The sequence below is a fragment of the Schistocerca piceifrons genome, chromosome X (genome assembly GCF_021461385.2).
Source record: "Schistocerca piceifrons isolate TAMUIC-IGC-003096 chromosome X, iqSchPice1.1, whole genome shotgun sequence".
Lineage (NCBI taxonomy): Eukaryota > Metazoa > Arthropoda > Insecta > Orthoptera > Acrididae > Schistocerca > Schistocerca piceifrons.
Genome location: NC_060149.1, coordinates 167,872,329 through 167,895,204, shown reverse-complemented (window position 1 = coordinate 167,895,204; position 22,876 = coordinate 167,872,329). Strand labels below are relative to the sequence as shown.

Here is a 22,876-nt window from a genome sequence, read left to right as displayed (position 1 = left end):
TATGGTTTGTGCATGCCATATTCCAATATCACTGACGTCGATCTGTTGTAGAATCTGAGAACGTGTTCTGAGCTCAAACAGAATGAGGTATCTTGAACAGAATAACCTTTTCCATGCCATTTAGCCTCGATTCCAATAGCAATGGTCATGAAGAACCCATCTCGTGCTATTCTTAAATGACAATTTGAAATCCAGACATCGAAGAAGACCGGCAGATGAAGTATTTCTTGATTTCCGAAAAGTGTTTGACTCAGTACCATACCAATGCTAATCAACGAAAATACGATTTTATGGAATACCAAACGAAATTTGGGAATTTATTCTTCTCAAACCCCATTTGAGAGTGGAATGGGAAGAAATCCTAATGAGGGATACCCTCTCTCACGCTCGTTACAGTAGTTTCACAGTATGGCTGTGATTGTAGATGCAGACGTCCACTCAGCGGAAAAGTTGTGTGAACATCTGCTGGGATACAGGGACAGACAAATTCCACATATTGCAAAACAAAGCCATAAATGCTACAGTCCACATTCATATAACGCTACTAATACGCTTAAAGTAAACATTATAAAAACAATTGAACTGAATTTGTTTTCCGTCTTCATTAATGAAAGATTGAGAAAATTTTTACTCTAGTATGTCGATGAATTACCTGAGCTGTTCTTGATGATGTAACTACCAAACTGGCCGTCTGGTGACAATGTCAGATTGTATGTAAAATTTATGTTGCGTGCTAGCTCCCTTAAGAGATCCATGCAGAATCCTTTACAGCAGAAGACTAAAATAAAACGAATATTTCATATTAGAGAATTGATCAAAATGCTTAAGACAGATTTTACATGCTACTGTAATCAATATTTACTATAAATTTGTCATTGTACTGAAATACATTGATTAGCGAAAACATTACAACCACCTGCTTGATAGCGTGTTGGTCCATCTTTGGAATGTGACACAGTAACGATTCTGTGTAGCACAAGTTGCACAAGTTCTCGGTATATGGCACTAGATACCGATGCACAGGTCACGCAACATCCGAAATTAATTGGCTGGTGGTTTGTGGGGGGTGCAACGGCCTTGCAGCAGTGGATACACCGGTTCCCGTGAGATCACCTAAGTTAAGCGCTGTCGGGCGTGGTGGGCACTTGGATGGGTGACCATCCAGGCCTCCATGCGCTGTTGCCATTTTTCGGAGTGCACTCAGCCTCGTGATGCCAATTGAGGAGCTACTCGACCGAATAGTAGCGGCCTCGGCCAAGAATACCATCATAACGGCCGGGAGAGCGGTGTGCTGACCCCACGCCCCTCCTATCCGCATCCTCCACTGAGGATGACAAGGCGGTCGGATGGTCCCGGTAGGCCACTCGTGGTCTGAAGACGGAGTGTTAATACAAAAACAAACAAAAATAATAACTTTTGTGCGAGGAGCTGACCCCCCTATAATGTCCCAGATGTTTTCGATCGGTTTCAGATCAGACCAATTTGGCGGTCAAGATATCAACGTGACTCCACTGTCAAGTTTCTCAAAACACTGTAGCACGCTTCTGGCCTTGAGACATGGACAGTTATCCTACTGGAAGATTCCATCACAGACAGGAAAGACATGGAGCATGGAGAGCTGCAGGTGATCTGCGATAGTCAAGTAGTCTACAGCTGTCATGGTACATTCAGTTACTACCACAGGTACCATTAAAGTTCAGGTGAATTAACTCTGTGGCATAATACTGCCCGCACCGTCCTGCGTCTGTGGATGATGGCTTGTCCAGACACAATCATCAACTTGCTCTAACAAGAAAGTTGACACGTTTCCTTTGATTCGCTGTTCTATCTCGATGAGTACACTCCCGATGCAACTGTATTGATAATGCGTGGGAACATGTAGGGGTTGACTACTGGAGAGCTCCATGTTCAACAATGTGTACTGAACGGTGTGCTCTGAAATACCTGTACCAGCACCAGCATTGTACTCTGTCGTTAGAGCTGCCACAGATATATGTCTGTCCTGCTTGAGAGGGTGGGAATCCTTCCAATCTCCACGTTATATGATCGGGAGTGGACGTCCAGCACCTTGCCGTCTACTCGTGGTTTCATTGCTCTTCAACCACTTTTCGTAGATGCTCACGACAGTAGCAAGTGAACACCTGACCATTATTATCGTTTCTGAAATGTTCATTCCCAGGCATCGGGATTTAACAGTCTGCCCTTTATTAAAGTCACTTGTTTCTGTGGATTTCTCCATTTGCGTCCTATATCATCCCTAGAATGATTTCTGCTTGATATCTCCCCTGCTTATAAACGTTTCTTGCCGCTTTACGTACTAGAAAAGCCAGCAGGTGGCATTTAATCTCATGGTCGGCGGTGGCGATAATGTTTCGATTCATCAGAATATTTACGCACATTGAAAGAATGTGTAAGTCATCTCACACATTTACTTTAATAGATGTATAGGGGAGAGGCTGTTGGTACAGCTGGTTGGATAGTACAGCCCACTGAGAATTTCTAGCATCTCACAGGAGGCGGTAGAACGTTACAGTGCTGTGCACGAAGTGCCAATTATGAGGGTGGATTAGATCTGTTCGTACGAAAGATAGGCTGTATTCAGTGTTGTGGACCAGGCTGTACGTGTTTGCTTTTGTTCCTGCAACTCGTTATCTCAGTTTACATTTTTGACCGAGTCTATGGAGTCGGGTACCACGAAAAGCTAAAGTAGTTAAGTGTAAACTAGATTGTCAAAATTTTAAACAAATGTCTCACTTTGCCTTGAGACTACTCAACGTTTATCTTTACAGACTCGGTTGGGTAGTATGGCCCGCGATTGATTCAGATAGAATCTACAGGGGTTAGACAAAAATATGGAACCACTGAAAAACACAACACATAACCATGTCTAACACAGTGTAGGAAAACTATTGACATTCAAAACAGCTTCCAGTCGTATCGGAATGGTTACAGATCCTGTATGATTTTCTTATCGCAAAATAATAGCAAGATCAGATAACGATGGTGGAAGTGGATAGCGATTACGCACCCTTCTCTCCAAAGCAGACAACAAAGGTCCAGTAATACTGAGATCTGGTGCCTGTGGTGGTCTGGAGAGATCGTGCTCATAAACTGGTCCTGGATGATAAGAGCTGTGTGAACAAAGGCCCTGTCTTCTTGGAACATAGCACCATCATTGGGGAACAAACATTGTACCATGGGAAGTACCTAATGAGCCTAAATTGCTACATCCTTGGGATAACGCGACCTTGCAGAGTATCATGGGGCACATCGAATGCAACAATATGGCTACCCAAATCATCACTGAACCCCCGCCATGTTTCACTCTTGGGACGTAAACTCGGCCAGAAGTTGGAAACAATGTGAAACAAGACTCATCCGATCAAATGAATTTCTTCCATTGCTCCATAGTCCAGGTTTTATTGCTTCAACACCACGTTTTCCTGTTATGAGCATTTATATCACTGATTAATGGTTTTTGAATTCCAGTACGCTCTTCAATTCCCCACTTATGGTGCTCCCTTCGTGTTTTTTCGGAACTGAAAGGGTTCGAGAAAGCGACATTCAGTTCTGAAGTGACTTTTACAGCTACCGTCCCATTATTTTTTGTCACAGTCCTCTTCAATGACCGCCTGTCACGATCACTCAACACATACTTTCGTCCACGTTGTGACTTAGCGGATGATGTTTTTCCGCTTTCCCTGTCTGCGCTATAAATCTTCGATATGATGCCTTTGAGCACCAACAATTTGTCCACGTTTGAACTGACTTGCACTCACAACTATCCAGGACACTGTTCTTGAAGTATCTGCGCTAGCAGAATAGAAATGCGGAAAAAGCAAGTCCGAAAACAATGTACTGGACTTACCAAAACGAAACAATAATACAATCACCAAAAGAACGAACGACTCAACCTCAACTGCGCGCATCGACACAAATACAAAATAACCAATAATAATAGGAAAGACCAGACTCTTCATGGGGAGCGAACACAATGAGCAATTGTACAATGTGAAGAGGTTCGTCGACTATACCAAGACGATCTACAACAGATCGGGCTGCTAGAAGAGGCGTCTGGCCATGGTTGCCAGGACGGCAGCTCTGTATCCTTCCAAGCGGTGTGCCGAACTGCCTTTTGCCGGCAGTGAGCCGCCTTATAAAGCCCGTTGGCGGATGCCGGAACTATTTGGGATCACGTGCCTGGCGTATCAAAGCAGTTCTTGGGGTAATTGCGACCTCTGGTGAAGCTGTTCTGCAGGCTCCGTGAACGGGTAGCGGTTCGTGGCGGCCGTTGGTGTTGTGTTGTGTTGTGACCGCCGGTAAGTATTTGTTTTGACAACACAAACGACATAGGGTTTCCTGGTGAATATACGCCCTGTGATGGAGGCATCCCGTGTTGGCTGGACGTGAAGCGGGATACCGACGCAGTAGGCGCTACGATGTATGAAGTGGGCGGCCACAGCAGTTCTGACCACGACTGCCACTTGAGGCAGTTGTATAGGTGTCGTTCATTTTCAAATACGGCAGCACAATCTGCTAATTCGGCTAGCGTCTGCGTTCATGTTCAAGCAAGTGTTTCTCGCTGTTTTTCCATATTTTTCTCCAACCCCTAAATATGAATAGAGATTTTTTCAGAGTCGATTTTAGAAAAAATCAGCAGGAGCAGCCGATGAGGATTGGACTGAAGAGTGCATGAAATTAGAAATTCCATGTGTGTTAGAGCACAAAATATTTGTTGAAGTTTGAACAGAAAGGTAGAGTGTACCAAGAAATAACCTTGCCAGAGCCTTGCAGAAAGATACAGATTATTACAAAGTTTCAGCAGGGAAAAGATTATTACATAATATTAATGAGAAAGCATCACGAATTAAACTACAGGAAGCCGCATTCAACCAGTTTAATACGCTCTGTAGTTTTTAACAAGCCTGTGGTTGATGGAATTTTGATTCAGTTATCTACAGGCGATTTCCTTTTACCATTCCAGATTTTTGATTTATTGTTATCGGAATTATAGCAAATTTAAGAACCAACAATGCAGGCAAAATTTATTAAAAACACTGAACAATGTAACGAATGCTACTGCAAAATTAAATTGTATTGTATATGGAAAGGAAACGTTTTTCATTTAATGTATTAGTGCTTTTACTGTGGACCACTACAGAAATCAGAACAAAATCAGCAAGTAAATAGTGGTAATTTAGAAGCATTACAAACTGTTCTTTTCTTGATGAATCCCATATTTTCTGTATTTTTCGCAAAGCTATTGTATTAACAATCTGCACTGTCACAATGTAGCTCATTCTTACAATTATTTAAATTTTTGGGCATTAATCTCCTTGAGGTGGCCTTGTTACACGCCTCTTCCCTAAAACAAGCAAACAGCAAGACTGCTAGTGAAACTGTAGGTTTTTGATTAGCTGACGCATGTTCAGTCTTACCTTCCTCCGTAGAGTTGAAATGCGGACAAGGTATTTCTTCGGGTGTACAGGTGTCTCCTTCGTGCACAAGCTCTCGCACGTACACAAAAGGCTTCTCCTCTATGGTAAGCACTTTTAGGTTAGTGGGGATCATGAAGCCTTCTGGTTTTGCATGGGTCGCTCCTGGCCACAGTATGTTGCTATCGTTCACTTTCAGCTTCATTCGATTCTGCTCCTGCAGTATAAACAGAAATCTTTCTTTTTGTTACCCGACGATAACGTGAGCTGCACAGACCCCAGTAATTATTATCTTATATCAGTATCATCTTTCATATGACGCTAAAAGTGTTTAAAATAGGACTATCTAGTTGTGGGTTTGACTTTAATCATAGAGGGCGATTCAGAACTCCTGTTAGAGGGTTCTAGAGGTTGTACGAGGGACATAATAGATGAAGTGTTATAAGGGACCTACGTCTAGAAATGTGCCACTTGAATATAAAAAATTTTTGAAGATCGGTTCAGTTTCAAATCTTCCACTTAGCGGTGAGCACACAAGCTGAGAAGAGGGCGTCTTCGGCAGCCCCTGTTGTAATTATAACATTATATTACACCTTCGTCCGTTGACAACAAACAACGGCTGCGAGAAATCGGTACGTTCGAAGCTAGGAGGTTGGCTGTGGTGCTTCAGGGACGCGCTAGGTTTCTCGACTTTGAAGACGACGTCTTTCGTCACGTAGAAGAGAACCTGAGGACAAGCACTCGTAACACTGCCCGTGCCATTTGCTCCTACAGCACACAGGTCACAACTCATTGTCTCCGTCGTGTGTGTTTTTTACATTCAAACGGTACAGTTCTGGACTTTGGTTCCTTATTAAAACTTCATCTAATAGCCTGTAAAAGCCTGTAATAGGAACTTTGATATAACTCTCGCACAAGAGGTACAAAAGTTTCATGAAAACTTTTTGTGGCTGAGGATCGTCAGAACTTTACATTATGGAATCATCCCGCTACTTGACCCTCGTAATTTACGAAAATAACGTGGAAATTAAATTAACTCAGTTCAGAAAGTGGATGCACATGTTCTGGTTGTGGACGTAGTGTATTTCTTTACTGACTAACAAGGGACCTCTTGTTGCGAGGTCACAAGTTCAATCTTCAGTAAGGTTCATTTGTGAGTGTTGTGTTAACAGTTATGACAGGAAAAATATTAGCTGCTAATAACTATCATGTGTTTCAGGAGGGCAACAGAAAATGAATGTCCGGGAGGTGCACCTTACAAAATGGACATCGCCGGTATTCAAGACATGTTCGAAAGAAACCAATAACTTGCACCACGAACACCGAATGAAAACTGGCGCGCACCATCAAGATCGAATGGCACTCTTTGGGAGTTACAAATCATACAGGACGTACAGCTAGATATCCACTCTTAAAGTATGCATATAGAATCATGTTGATGCAGCATGGTGATGAGAACTGATGGAATGTGATGGGATGAAGACAAGTGTGAAGCAGTTTGTCGTGGAGCTTATCGTGAAACTGGCTATCCTGCAACTCTTCGAAGGGCGGGCATCATTGTAACCTACCAAATATGTGGACGCTTTGAAAGGGCGGTGGTCACTGTGCATAACCACATATTTTTCTCAGTCTGCCGTTCCCTCAACTAATAATCTAATTCTCGACTAAAATTTCACTAGATGGCAGGCGAATCACAGTGCAGTATCTTTGCTGCTTATTTACGACACATGCTGATTTTTCAATCATTGTTGGTGTTAAATGGTGACTAACTGACAACCACAGCTGCCGACAGGTGTTGTTGATATACCTCGATGTGGACAGCTGAATATGTGTGCCCCGACCGGGACTCGAACCCGGGATCTCCTGCTTACATGGCAGATGCTCTATCCATCTGAGCCACCGAGGACACAGATGCATAGCGCGACTGCAGGGACATATCCCTTGCACGCCTCCCGTGAGACTCACATTCCCAACTGTCCACAATTCTACATAAGTATTGTACCTTATAGACATTTGCCCACCCACTCATTACTCGCGCACGCTGTGGCGATTCCCGTAAGAGTTTGGGAAACCTGTGCGCATTCGCACACACTTGACAGGCAAATCTTTCTTCTCCAACAACGAACATAAAATAAAAAAAATTATCGAAATAAATCTTTACATAGAAATCACTAAAAAATCTTTCTCTGCCTGGTGATGACTGGGTGTTGTGTGACGTCCTTAGGTTAGTTAGGTTTAAGTAGTTCTAAGTTCTAGGGGACTGATGAGCATAGATGTTGAGTCCCATAGCGTTCAGAGCCAATTGAACCATTTGAACTAAAAATCCTAGCTACAGAGACTACTGATGCACTGAACCAGACCTTGGTGAAAGTTAGACACACACAAAAAAAAAAAAAAAAATTTGCATCACCTCGGTTCCGAGAGTTCCGGGAGCAGTACAGAAAATTAGAACAGGGAAAAGCTGCACGGTCATCAACAGTAACTGTTCTTTCGAGAACAAGTTACTGTCTTCGTATATATTGTTGGTGTTGTTCATGAAAGTGTCGCCTATTTCTCTCTATAGCTCTTCTTTATACGACTGTTTTTGGTAAGTAAAATTTTTTGTGTTGGCCTTCCATAAATATACAAGTAATGTTATTTTGTATTCGAATAGAATTTTCTATACTTAACAGACGGATTTCTGTGTGGTTGAGGGCGCTTACCACCACCCTTCTTCCCCATCCAGTATATTTTCTTCTCCATCCAGTATGCCTCGCCAAAAAAGAACAACAGAGGGAGAATATTACGGAATATTATTTGATGAAGTTCCTTATAGTGACAACAGTATTGACGGTGATGAAAATGATGACAATGACTCAACATTCGTACAGATTGTACAAGTTCTAGTGGTGTTTATAGTCGTGTGTCAAACAGCGATGATTCTGAGGATAACAGTGAAAGTCATGAGACAAGTGAAAACAAAGCGGTACCACTCGGTGTTCCATCAGCAGCCACGATGAACTGGAGCCCTGCAACAAGTGTTGATCAAGTGCCATTATTTATTGAACAAAGCGGTGTGGTTGCAGAAATAAAGGACAAACTGAATCTAAAACCAGCTAACTTATTTTGAGAGTTTCTTGATGAACCACTTATAAAGCATATAGTGTTTCAAACGAATTTGTATGCAACACAGACAGGCAAATCTTTCTTCTCCAACAACGAACATGAAATAAAAAATTATCGAAATAAATTTTTACATAGAAATCACTAAAAAATCCTAGCTACAGAGAATACTGATGCACTGATCCAGATCTTGGTGAAAGTTAGACACACACACAAAAAAAAAGTTTTGCATCACCTCGGTTCCGGGAGTTCTGGGAGCAGTACAGAAAATTAGAACAGAGATCAACATAAACATCATTTCCGCCCTTTTTATTACTCATGAAAATCACACTTTGCATGTTGTACCACCATACAGCGAGACCTTCAGAAATGGTGGTTCAGACTGCTGTACTATCCGGTACCTCTAATACCCAGCAGCACGTCCTCTTGCGTTGATGCATGCCTGTATTCGTCATGGCATGCTATTCACAAGTTCATTAAAGTCACTGTTGGTCCAGATTGTCTCACTCCTCAACGGCGATTCGGCGTAGATTCCTCAGAGTGGTTGGTGGATCACGTCGTCCATAAACAGCCCTTTTCAATCTATCCCAGGCATTGTCGATAGGGTTCATGTCTGGAGAACATGCTGGCCACTCTAGTCGAGCGATGGCGTTATCCCGAAGGAAGTCATTCACAAGATGTGCACGAGGAGGCTCGAATTGTCGTCCATGAAGACGAATGCTTCACTCACCAATACGCTGCCGATATGGTTGCACTATCGGTCGGAAGATGACATTCACGTATCGTACAGGCGTTACGGCGTACGTCGGCCCCGTATAACGCCACCCCAAAACAGCAGGGAACCTCCCCTTGCAGCACTCGCTGGACAGTGTGTCTAATTCTTGGCCGGGTTGCCTCCAAACACGTCTCTGATGATTGTCTCGTTGAAGGCATATGCTACACTCATTGGTGAAGAGAACGTGATGCCTATCCTGAGCGGGTCATTCGGCATGTTGTTGGGTCCATCTGTACCGCACTGCATGGTGTCGCGGTTGTAAAGATGGACCTCGCCATGGACGTCGGGAGTGAAGTTGTGCATCATGCAACCTATTGCGCACAGTTTGAATCGTAACACGACATCCTGTGGCTGCACGAAAACCATTATTCAACATGGTGGAGTTTCTGTCAGGATTCCTCCGAGCCACAATCCGTAGGTAGCGGTCATTCATTGCAGGAGTAGCCCTTGGGCGGTCCGGGCGAGGTATGTCATCGACAGTTCCTGTCTCTCTGTACCTACTCCATATCGGAACAACATCGCTTTGGTGCACTCCGAGACGCTTCGACACTTCCCTTTTTGAGAGCCCTTCCTGGCACAAAGTAATAATGCGGACGCGATCGAACAGCGGTATTGACCGTCTCGGCATGATTGAACTACAAACAACACGAGCCGTGTACCTCCTCCTGGTGGAATAGCTGGAACAGATCGGATGTCGGATGCCCTCCGTCTAATAGGTGCTGCTCATGCATGGTTGTTTACATCGTTGGGTGGGTTTAGTGACATTTCCGAACAGTCAAAGAGACTGTGTCTGTGATACAATATCCACAGTCAACGTCTATCTTCAGGATTTCATGAAACCGGGGTGATGCAAAACTGTTTTTAATGTGTGTATATCGAAATTAATGCCAGTAAAAAGGTTTAGTTGGTTACTGAGTAACTTGCGCCACAATGAAAATTCTGTGGCTTCTGACAGAAACAGTCAGAATTATGAAAAACTATACAAACTACGTCCGTTGCCGTATCATTTCACCAGAAAATTCCAAGACTGCTTTACTCCACGTTAGAATCTCGCTATTGATTAAGCAAAGGTTAATTTCCAAGGCAGTACACGATAGACAAACCTATATCAAAGTGTACAAAGTGTTGTTATCATGTGATAAATCGGCATACAACTTGAATTTTGATATTTATACAGAAAAAGTTTCACCATCTATAATAGCAGGATTCGGATCGAAAGTGGTACTAAATTTAAATAGTTACCTTCATGGAAGAGCAGTTGAACGGAATGGACAGTGTCTTGAAAGGAGAGTATAAGATGAACATCAACAAAAGCAAAACAAGGATAATCGAATGTGGTCGAATTAAGTAGGGTGATGCTGAGTGAATTAGATTAGGAAATGAGACACTTAAAGTAGTAAAGGAGTTTTGCTATTTGGGGAGCAAAATAACTAATGATGGTCGAAGTAGAGAGGATATAAAATGTAGACTGGCAATGGCAAGGAAAGCGTTTCTGAAGAAGAGAAATTTGTTAACATCGAGTATTGATTTAAGTGTCTGAAAGTCGTTTCTGAAAGTATTTGTATGGAGTGTAGTGAAACATGGACGATAAATAGTTTGGACAAGAAGAGAATAGAAGCTTTAGAAATGTGGTGCTACAGCAGAATGCTGAAGATTAGATTGGTAGATCACATAACTAATGAGGAGGTATTGAATAGATTTGGGGAGAAGAGGAGTTTGTGGCACAACTTGACTAGAAGAAGGGATCGATTGGTAGGTCATGTTCTGAGGCATCAAGGGATCGCCAATTTAGTACTGGAGGGCAGCGTGGAGGGTAAAAATCGTAGAGGGAGACCAAGAGATGAATACACTAAGCAGATTCAGAAGGATGTAGGTTGCAGTAGGTACTGGGAGATGAAGAAGCTTGGACAGGATAGAGTAGCATGGAGAGCTGCATCAAACCAGTCTCAGGACTGAAGACCACAACAACAACATCTTCATAGAAAGAATTATATTATTTCTATGGACCATTATTTTACTTCATATGATCTGTTCAAGAATTTAAAGTCCAATGGCCTGTGTGCTTGTGGAACAATAAACCCCTGAGGGAAAAACACGCCAGAAGGCAAGCGGAAAACATGCCAGAAGTGACGGAGGAAAAGGAAGTTGAGAGAGAGGGGAGTTCGATTACAGAGTGAGCAATGATGGAGTAGTTATCCGTAGAGGGAAGGATAACGGGGCAGTCAACACACATTGGCACTACTGTTGATCTGACTTACAACTTAAAGTGCACTTGTCAGTGAGAATTACCAAAGTAAACAATGTTATTTTCACGTCTAAATTAGCCAAAGTCAGCATCTGTGACAACTTGCCCCACAACTTTAAAACTTGCCTTGGAACCTATATCAACTTTTCCTTAAAAATGCATCAACTTGCTCCTAAAATGTATCAACTTGCCCCATAACTGTAGCAGCATGCTCCAAAACTGTAACAAGTCCCAAAACTGTATCAATATGCCTTGAAACTGTATCAACATGCCCCCCAGCTGTAACATCGTGCTCTGCAACTGTAACAAAGTGCCCCAAAACTGTATACATGTGTCCCCAAAAGTATATCAGCTTACTCCAAAAATTATAGAAACTTGACCCAAAACTGTGTCAACTTGCCCCACAACTGTATCAAGTTATCCTGAAACTGTATCAACTTGCCCTCTGAAAGTGTAACAACTCCCCCCCCCCCCCCCCCCCCCCACAAGCTGTATCAACTTTTCCCCCAAATCTGTATCAACTTGCATCCAGAAGCTGAATCAACCTGGCCCCAAAACTGTACCAAATTGAGCTGAAACTATAACAAGTTGCACAAAGCATTCCTCAGAAACCATTGGGGGGGGGGGGGGGGGGCATTGATAGTTAGTTTTAGGGCAAACTGTTGTAGTTTTGGGTGGCAAATTGCTGCAGTTACATGGCAAATTCTCATAGTTGTAGGGCAAGCTGTTACAGGTGCAGGGTAAGTAATCACAGTTTGGGACAAGATGATACATTTTGGGAGGCAATTGTTATAAATGCTACGGGTTCAGCGGCGTACGCGTCGCCACGAGGCAGAGGGTCAATGTGGAGGCTGGCCGTGTGGCATCGCCCGCTCTGCCTGTGAGTGGACGTGAGGCTGCTCCTTCAGCTAGGTCCGAGCAGGCACAAGGGGGGAGGGATTTATTAGTGATTGGGAGCTCCAATGTTAGGCGGGTGATGGAGCCCCTTAGGGAAATAGCGGAAAGGTCGGGGTAGAAGGCCACTTTTCCTCTGTCTGCTTGCCGGGGGGTCTCATCCGAGATGTGGAGGCGGCCCTGCCGGCGGCGATAGAAAGCACTGGGTGCACCCGACTGCAAATTGTTGCTCATGTCGGCAAAAATATGATTCAAATGGCTCTGAGCACTATGGGACTTAACTTCTGAGGTCATCAGTCCCCTAGAACTTAGAACTACTTAAACCTAACTAACCTAAGGACATCACACACATCCATTCCCGAGGCAGGATTCGAACCTACGACCGTAGCGGTCGCGCGGTTCCAGACTGTAGCGCCTAGAACCGCTCGGCCACCCCGGACGGCTCATGTCGGCACCGATGACTTCTGTCTGGCGCCTGGGTTCAGAGGACATCCTCAGTTCATACAGGCGGTTGGCGGAGTTGGTGAAAGCGGAAAGCCTAGCTCGCGGGGTGGAATCTGAGCTAACTATTTGTAGTGTCGTTCCCACAGTCGATCGCGGTCCTCTGGTCTGGAGCCGAGTGGAAGGCTTAAACCAGAGGCTCAGACGATTCTGAGGAGATCTGAGGTGCAAATTTCTCGACCTCCGCTATTGGGTGGAGAAATGTAGGGTCCCCCTGAATATGTCAGGCGTGCACTACACGTAGGAAGCGGCTACAAGGGTCGCGGAGTATGTGTGGAGTGCACATGTGGCTCTTTTAGGTTAGAGAATTACCTCCCTAGGCCCGACAAGACGCCTCCTGAGACGCGACAAGGTAGCAGTAGGCAAAACGCAACAAGGAATGACAATATTAATGTGGTAATAGTAAACTGCAGGAGCGTCTATAGAAAGGTCTCAGAACTGCTCTCATTAATAAACGGTCACTATGCCCACATAGTACTACGGACGGAAAGTTGGTTGAAACCAGATGTAAACAGTAATGAAATTCTAAAGTCTGATTGGAATGTATACCGCAGAGACAGGATGGACAGTGAAGGGGGAGGCGTGTTCATAGCGATAAAAAGTGCAATAGTATCGAAGGAAATTGACGGAGATCTGAAATGTGAAATAATTTGGGTGAAGGTCACGGTTAAAGCAGGCTCAATCATGGTAATTGGATGTCTCTATAGGCCCCCTGGCTCACAAGCTGTTGTGGCAGTACATCTGAAGGAAAATTGGGAAAATGTTTCGAGTAGATTTCCCGACCATGTTATAGTTCTGGCTGGAGATTTTAATTTACCAGATACAGACTGGGAGACTCAAACGTTTATAACGGGTGGCAGGGACAAAGAATCCATTGAAATTTTTTTAAGTGCATTATCTGAAAACTACCTTGAGCAGTTAAATAGAGAACCGACTCGTGGTGATAACATATTATTAGACCTTCTGGTGACAAACAGACCCGAACTATTTGAAACAGTTAACGCGGAACAGGGAATCAGCGATCATAAAGCGGTTACAGCATTGGTGATTTCAGCCGTAAATAGAAATATTAAAGAAGGTAGAAAGATTTTTCTGTTTAGCAAAAGGGACAAGAAGCAAATTTCAGAGCACTTGACGGCTCAACACAAAAGTTTTATCTCAAGTACGGATAGTGTTGAGGATCAGTGGACAAAGTTCAAAACCATCGTACAATATGCATTAGATGAGTATGTGCCAAGCAATATCGTAAGAGATGGAAAAGCGCCACCGTGGTACAACAACCGAGTTAGAAAACTGCTAGGGAAGCAAAGGGAACTTCACAGCAAACGTAAACATAGCCAAAGCCTTACAGACAAACAGAAATTACACGAAGCGAAATGTAGTGTGAGGAGGGCTATGCGAGAGGCGTTCAACGAATTCGAAAGTAAAGTTCGATGTACTGGCTTGGCAGAAAATCGTAAGAAATTTTGGTCTTACGTCAGAGTGATAGGTGGATCAAAACAAAATGTCCAGACACTCTGTGACCAAAATGGTACTGAAACAGAGGATGACAGACTAAAGGCCGAAATACTAAATGTCTTTTTGCAAAGCTGTTTCACAGAGGAAGACTGCACTGTAGTTCCTTCTCTAGATTGTCGCATAGGTGACAAAATGGTAGATATCGAAATAGATGACAAAGGGATAGAAAAACAATTAAAATCGCTCAAAAGAGGAAAGGTGGCTGGATCTGATGGTATACCAGTTCGATTTTATACAGAGTACGCGAAGGAACTTGCCCCCCTTCTTGTAGCAGTGTACCGTAGGTCTCTAGAAGAGCGTAGCGTTCCAAAAGATTGGAAAAGGGCACAGGTCATCCCCGTTTTCAAGAAGGGACGTCGAACAGATGTGCAGAACTATAGACCTATATCTCTAACGTCGATCAGTTGTAGAATTTTGGAACACGTAATTTGTTCGAGTATAATGACTTTTCTGGAGACTAGAAATCTACTCTGTAGGAATCAGCATGGGTTTCGAAATAGACGATCGTGTGAAACCCAGCTCATGCTATTTGTCCACGAGACTCAGAGGGCCATAGACACGGGTTCCCAGGTAGATGCCGTGTTTGACTTTCGCAAGGCGTTCGATACAGTTCCCAACAGTCATTTAATGAACAAAGTAAGAGCATATGGACTATCAGACCAATTGGGTGATTGGATTGAAGAGTTCCTAGATAACAGAACGCAGCATGTCATTCTCAATGGAGAGAAATCTTCCGAAGTAAGAGTGATTTCAGGTGTGCCGCAGGGGAGTGTCGTATGACAGTTGCTATTGTTGAAATGTGTGTGAAATCTTATGGGACTTAACTGCTAAGGTCATCAGTCCCCAAGCTTACACACTACTTAACCTAAATTATCCTAAGGACAAACACACACACCCATGCTCGAAGGAGGACTCGAACCGCCGTCAGGACCAGTCGCACAGTCCATGACTTCAGCGCCCTAGACCGCACGGCTAATCCCGCGCGGCGACAGTTGCTATTCACAGTATGTATAAATGACCTTCTGGATACCATAGGAAGTTCACTGAGGCTTTTTGCGGATGATGCTGTAGTATATCGAGAGGTTGTAACAATGGAAAATTGTACTGAAATGCAGGAGGATCTGCAACGAATTGACGCATGAAGCACGGAATAGCAATTGAATCTCAATGTAGACAAGTGTAATGTGCTGCGAATACATAGAAAGAAAGATCCTTTATTATTTAGCTACAGTATAGCAGGTCAGCAACAGGAAGCAGTTAATTCCATAAATTATCAGGGAGTAGGCATTAGGAGTGATTTAAAATCGAATGACCCTATAAAATTAATCGTCGGTAAAGCAGATGCCAGACTGAGATTCATTGGAAGAATTCTAAAGAAATACAGTCCGAAAACAAAGGAAGCAGTTGACAGTACACTTGTTAGTCCACTGCTTGAATACTACTCACCGGTGTGGGATCTGTACCAGATAGGGTTGATGGAAGAGATAGAGAAGATCCAACAGAGAGCAGCGCGCTTCGTTACAGGATCATTCACAGTAGCTGCTACACGAGAGTACCTGGCAACTGCATTGCTGTGTTGCGAAAGCATTACGGAGATGCTAGATAAACTTCAGTGGAAGACTCTGCAAGAGAGACGCTCAGTAGCTCGGTACGGGCTTTTGTTGAAGTTTCGAGAACATACCTTCACCGAGAAGTCAAGCATTATATTGCTCCCTCCTACGTATATCTCGCGAAGAGACCATGAGGATAAAATCAGAGAGATTAGAGCCCACACAGAGGCATGCCGACAATCTTCCTTTCCACGAACAATACGAGACCGGACTAGAAGGGAGAACCGATAGAGTTACTCAAGGTACCCTCCGCTACACACCGTCAGGTGTCTTGTGGCGTATGGATGTAGATGTAGTTCTTCCAACATAATCCACTTAGCTTACAGCTGTGGCAGTTCCTTCATTTCGTCACACAATCTCAGAACTACTAAACCTATCAACTTTTCCATTCACAGCATCTGCTACACGAGAGTACCTGGCAACTGCATTGCTGTGTTCCGGACTACAGTTATCAACAACAGTGCCACTCTCATCTTCACCAGCAACATTAGCACCAGCTTCACCAGCACCTACACCGTTAGCACTGATATCAACTTTACAATCATAATCATATTAGACGGACAACATTTCAGGCCCATTGATAGGACCATCATCCACTACAGTCCCTACAGGGGGAGAGCCTATGGGCTCATGACACTCAATTTTCGACTCTGTAGCATCTAATAAAGTGATATCACGAATGGCAGTAGCTCATAGACCTATCATTTGCGCCGGCCGGAGTGGCCTTGCGGTTCTAGGCGCTACAGTCTGGAGCCGAGCGACGGCTACGGTCGCAGGTTCGAATCCTGCCTCGGGCATGGATGTGTGTGATGTCCTTAGGTTAGTTAGGTTTAATTAGTTCTAAATTCTAAGCGACTGATGACCTCAGAAGTTAAGTCGCATAGTGCTCAGAGCCATTTGAACCTATCATTTGCTACATCCTGCTAATCCTAAGTTAACATACTCCATTCTATCCACCAGGAAGAAGAAGCAGAAACGCCTCAGCACTAAAACAGCCAGAATCCCTGATCCTAAAATAATCTAACTCCAAATTGACAAAATTGAATATATGGAACGTCGCCCTACTACATCAGACCAGCTCATAATATCACAAATCCACATCTTCCTTGTGCCCTCCCCTCTCCCCCTGATACAAGACTCATACAATCAAAATTTCTTACCCTTGAAATCTGATAATATATGCCCAATATTCACATAGCCCAAATTATTCCTTGCAAAGATTTCATTATCAAATCGTTACTCCGCGACTTCCATTCTGCAGTCCTACCTTTTATTGCCTTTGGTTCAGAAGCAATCCTCACACCATTAACAAATCTTCCTAACAGACAACCCCAAGTTCCTCAACGGGCTCCTACATTCACTGCTGTTATCCAAAGGATTACACCGGATATCGGAAACGAAGAAATGCAGTTAGAACCTATGACACACCCAGGTCTCAGAATCAGAAAAGCCCTGCGAATTAACAAAAATTCTTGATAAGATTTTAGCTGAACCTTTCATCATTATTGACAACCTCATTCAACATGGTCCATTCATATATCATCACCGGTATAGGTTGGAACCATCTAGATCAGTTCCCCAATCATGTTGTTGCCAATGATGCTTTACATATAATTATTACTTAACATAAATGTAGAAAACTTCCTGCCTGTACCCACTACAAAGAACCTCACTTCCTCAAGCAATGTCCAGATGTCAGTTCCCTGAACAGAACCAGAGCTGACATACCAATCTAGTCAGTTAACACTCTACTGCAAAGAAACTGTTCCCTCCGCCCTCCACTTACAACTGAAGACATCAGAAGTTTCATACCCCTTGTTCTCCAGAAAATCCACCCTTTCTAACGTCCTTATATCCTGTCCCAAACAAACCTTGCTGTGCACACAATTTTCCACTTAAATGAAAAACTACCTTCTTCCACAGCCAATTGTACTTTATTTTCAGCCGACTCGACACATAAGTTTAGCTAGTTCCTTCCTCACTACACTTATTTCAGCTCATCACCTCCGCGTCATCCCAATCATTACCTACATAACCTCATATTCCATTAATCCGAGGCTAATACACTGAACATCCACCAACTGCAGTGCACAGCTCCCTCGTAACATCCCTAAACTCTCTCTGTACTTTCCCCTGTATCACTCATCCACAGCAACCAGGAGCTGCTCACCTGTAACCAATGACGCTTCGTGCAAGACAACACCATCTGGATTATCTGCAGTAGTGACGTTACAGACGGTAATACCTGCAGTATCCTGATTGCCTCGATTTGAAATCATCGTGATGATAGTTCGATGACTAAAGGATAATAACCAGGCTTTAAAAATTGTCAAGGAGGAACTCCAACGAAGAGGAAGTACGTTCGTAAATATTCACGATAAATAGTCCTTAATTAAACATTACAATTCCTTAGAGCATTGATATCCACTTTCGCCTCCATGTTACCTTTCGCGGAGCGAATTACATGGACACCATGAATCCTCCGGGGCTGTCCCTAAAACCGTAAGAGTACGAGGGCGTGGAGAACAGCACGTTGCTATAATGTCCCCAAATACCTAAGCCTCCATTCTAAGGAAACACGTTTAACCAGCACTGCATCACATTAGCACAGCACCATATATTAATAAAAGAATATAAGCAATGCAACAAATATGCACTTGCTGCATTCTCCCTACTTATTAGCAGTCACTGAACAACGACCGACGCTGCCAGACTGTGATCTGCAGACCCCGCCCAGTCAGCACTACCTTTACACCATCGCTCATGCTCTGCTGCTACTGCTCAGCACTGCTCCATTGGATGGCCGCCTACCGCCCTGCCGAAGTCGGTATATCACTGCGTAGCACACGGGCAATAAATCGCACTCTAAACACTGTGTAGGATAGGGAATGGTAGAGGAAATGCACTTTATTAAAACGCATTTCCCCGGTGCCGAGACGCGACCTATTGGCACCATGGCTGGACCCCCCCCCCCCCCCCCCACCCTCACCCTGCCTTCCTCACCCACCCACGGACACATGGCACAGTCATCGAACGGCACGCCGGTACTGGAACAAATGAACAACTGGTTATTGTTCTTGTATGTCAAGCTCACTGGACCAACAGAGATGTGGTCACTTCGCGTTGTGCCACCACTGTAGCTGGTCACGTGGCGGGCCGCGAACGAGGGCCTTTTGCCCGGCTGCCAAATACTTGGTTACGACCTACCGCAAGGGAGAATACGTTGTAACATACATTACTGGCCATTAAAATTGCTACACCAAGAATAAACGCAGATGATAAACTGGTATTCATTGGACAAATATATTATACTACAACTGACATGTGATTACATTTGCACGCAATTTGGGTGCATAGATCCTGAGAAATCAGTACCCAGAACAACCACCTCTGGCCGTAATAACGGCCTTGATACGCCTGGGCATTGAGTCAAACAGAGCTTGGATGGTGTGTACAGGCACAGCTGCCCATGCAGATTCAACACGATACCACAGTTCATCAACAGTAGTGACTGGCGTATTGTGACGAGCCAGTTGCTCGGCCACAATTGACCAGACATTTTCAGTTGGTGAGAGATCTGGAGAATGTGCTGGCCAGGGCAGCAGTCGAACATTTTCTGTATCCAGAAAGGCCCGTACAGGACCTGCAACATGCGGTCGTGCTTTATGCTGCTGAAATGTAGGGTTTCGCAGGGATCGAATGAAGGGTAGACCTACGGGTCGTAACACATCTGAAATGTAATGTCCACTGTTGAAAGTGCCGTCAATGCGAACAAGAGGTGACCGAGACCTGTAACCAATGGCACATCATACCATCACGCCGGGTGATACGCCAGTATGGCGATGACGAATACATGCTTCCAATGTACGTTTACCGCGATATCGCCAAACACGTATGCGACCATCATGATGCTATAAACAGAACCTGGATTCATCCGAAAAACTGACGTTTTGCCATTCGTGCACCCAGGTTCGTCGATGAGTACACCATCGCAGGCACTCCTATCTGTGATGCATCGTCAAGGGTAACTGCAGCAGATGGTTGTTGTCTTGCAAACGTCCCCATTTGTTGACTCAGGGATCGAGACGTGGCTGCACGATCCGTTACTGCCATGCGGATAAGATGCCTGTCATTTCGACTGCTAGTGATACGAGGCCGTTGGGATCCAGCACGGCGTTCCGTATTACCCTCCTGAACCCACCGATTCCATATTCTGCTAACAGTCATTGGATTTCGACCAACGCGAGCAGCAATTTCGCGATACGATAAACCGTAATCGCGATAGGCTACAACCGACCTTTATTAAAGTCGGAAACGTGATGGTACGCATTTCTCCTCCCTACACAAGGAGTCACAACAACGTTTCACCAGGCAACGCCGGTCAACTGCTGTTTGTGTATGCGAAATCGGTTGGAAACTTTCCTCATGTCAGCACGTTGTAGGTGGTGCCACCGTCGCCAACCGTGTGTGAATGCTGTGAAAAGCTAATCATTTGCATATCACAGCATCTTCTTCCTGTCGGTTAAATTTCGCGTCTGTAGCACGTCATCTTCGTGGTGTAGCAATTTTAATGGCCAGTAGTGTAGATCTGTTCTTAATGTCATAGCTGTGATTACACTGTGATCTTAACTCCTTCTGATATGCATTAAGGAATCGCGAGTTTTTAGTGTCGAAGTATAGAAGTGACAGACAATACCATTGTCCTGTCAATGTATGCAGTCTTACACGGGCTTAAAAACATCATTTTGTGCCCAGGAAAATACTACTGTTAAGACCTATTTTGCACAGCTCTATGTGATCTGGTAACAAGAGCTTTGTGTCATGTACATTTCACTCAGTTAGTAGTGACTAGATTCAGTATTGGGGTATATTTCATGTAGAAGAAATAAAATCTGATTCTGCCACCACAAAAAATCATCCGTAACATATAAATTATAGAGTGCTGCCTACAGCCATACGACATATTGCTTTAGTAAAAACCATTACACAATGGATGTAATCGGAACTGGCAGTAGAAGAGCCAGACTTTTTTAATGTAAGCAGTCGGTGTAGGACAGAAGTATGACGTCACACATCAATACTTTAATGGGGGAAGTGGAGATATTCTAGAGACAGTGTACACTGCTGGCCACCGTACATGCAACACCAAGAAAGACAAGAGGCAGCACAACACAATTTATTTTGTAGATAACATGTTGACCAAGTATCAAATGATTACGTTTACAGACGTCTGTGACATGTGGTTCCTGCCAGAATCAGTAGCCAGAGTAGCCGCCATTGTTGGAGATCACCGCTGCCACACGTCTCGGCATTGGGTCAAAGAGACGTTGGATGTGTTCCTGGGGTACAGCAGCCCAAGCAGCTTCCACACGTTGCCAAAGATCATCTGGTGTGGCAGCTGGGGATGTAATCTGGGTCACTCGTTGAGCAACCATGGGCCACATGTTTTCTATCGGCGAAAGATCCGGAGAGCGAGCCGGCCAGGGAAGCAATTCAATCTGGTTATTGACGAAGAACCTTTCGACAATGCGTGCCACGTGTGGTCGCGCATTGTCCTGTTGAAATATGGCTGTGGCCGAGCCCTGAAGGTAAGGAAGGACAACTGGCTCCAGCACCTCGGATATGTAGCGCCGGCTATTTAAAGTACCGGCAATGCGTACTAGAGGCGTGCGAGAGTAATATCCAATACCGCCCCATACCATAATACCCGGTGCAAGACCAGTGTGGCGGTGCATAATGCAGCTGTCCAGCATCCTCTCTCCACGGTGTCTCCACACTCGAATCCGACCATCGTGGTGCTGCAGACAGAAGCGTGCCTCGTCAGTAAAGACAACGTCATTCCATTCTGCCGTCCACATCCGTCTGTCATCACACCATTGGCGACGGAGACGTCTGTGGTTCTGCGTCAATGGTAGACGAAGCAATGGACGTCTTGCGGACAGACCACGCTGCTGTAAACGGCATTGAATGGTACGCGCAGACACTGGATGATGCGTTACAGACGCAATGTGCTGTGCTATGGTTCGGGATGTCACTGAGCGATCCGTCACTGCCATGCGCACAATTTGCCTGTCAGCACGTGCAGTGGTGCACCGAGGTGAATGCGATCGACCACGTCGGTCCGTCGTACCCTCCTGCATTCAACGGTCACATATCCGCATTACAGTTGTTTGGTTTCGTCCAACACGACTAGCGATTTCTCTGTATGATAATCCACAATCTCGGTAAGCCACTATCCTTCCTCTGTCGAACTCGGATACTTGATCAAAAGATGTTCGCTGTTGTCTACGAGGCATAACTGATCGTCTTGTGAAACAACCACAAGGTAAACACACGTGCCGAACGTACACTCGTCGAAATCGCCAAGCCTTAAATGGCGCTATGAGGTGGCGCCACAGGCGCGCGTGATGTGCGTCTGCGCTGAAATTCTAATCAGTTGCATATCTCATCGCTGCGAACTCATGGTGCAAATTTCACTCGATTCCGATGCTTTCTTCAGGGTGTTGCATTTACGGTGGCCAGAAGTGTACCATTCTCCTTACAAGGGAACAGACCTGAGGAATATTAGGAGAAATCAGGATGGAAGCAGGTGGAATATAAGAAATCCATATAAAGCAGAATCAGCTGACTTTAAAATGAATGCCGGCCAGTGTGGCCGTGCGGTTCTAGGCGCGTCAGTCTGGAACCGCGAGACCGCTACGGTCGCAGGTTCGAATCCTGCCTAGGGCATGGATGTGTGTGATGTCCTTAGGTTAGTTAGGTTTAAGTAGTTCTAAGTTCTAGGGGACTGATGACC

At 44.5% G+C, this 22,876-nt stretch overlaps 1 protein-coding gene and 1 non-coding gene across 2 annotated transcripts in view; both read right to left on the bottom strand.

Annotated features, from left to right (window-relative positions):
* Positions 1-22,876, bottom strand: part of LOC124722080 (glutamate [NMDA] receptor subunit 1) — a 350,427-nt gene that overhangs the window by 100,445 nt on the left and 227,106 nt on the right. The window contains exons 9-10 of the mRNA XM_047247275.1: positions 5,439-5,652; positions 653-778 (exon numbers count right to left, since the gene is read on the bottom strand). Coding sequence (XP_047103231.1) covers positions 653-778; positions 5,439-5,652 — 340 coding nt within the window. The remainder of the gene's footprint in view (positions 1-652; positions 779-5,438; positions 5,653-22,876) is intronic.
* Trnat-ugu lies at positions 7,268-7,341 on the bottom strand. Its single transcript has one exon. It is a non-coding gene; the product is annotated as a tRNA-Thr (tRNA).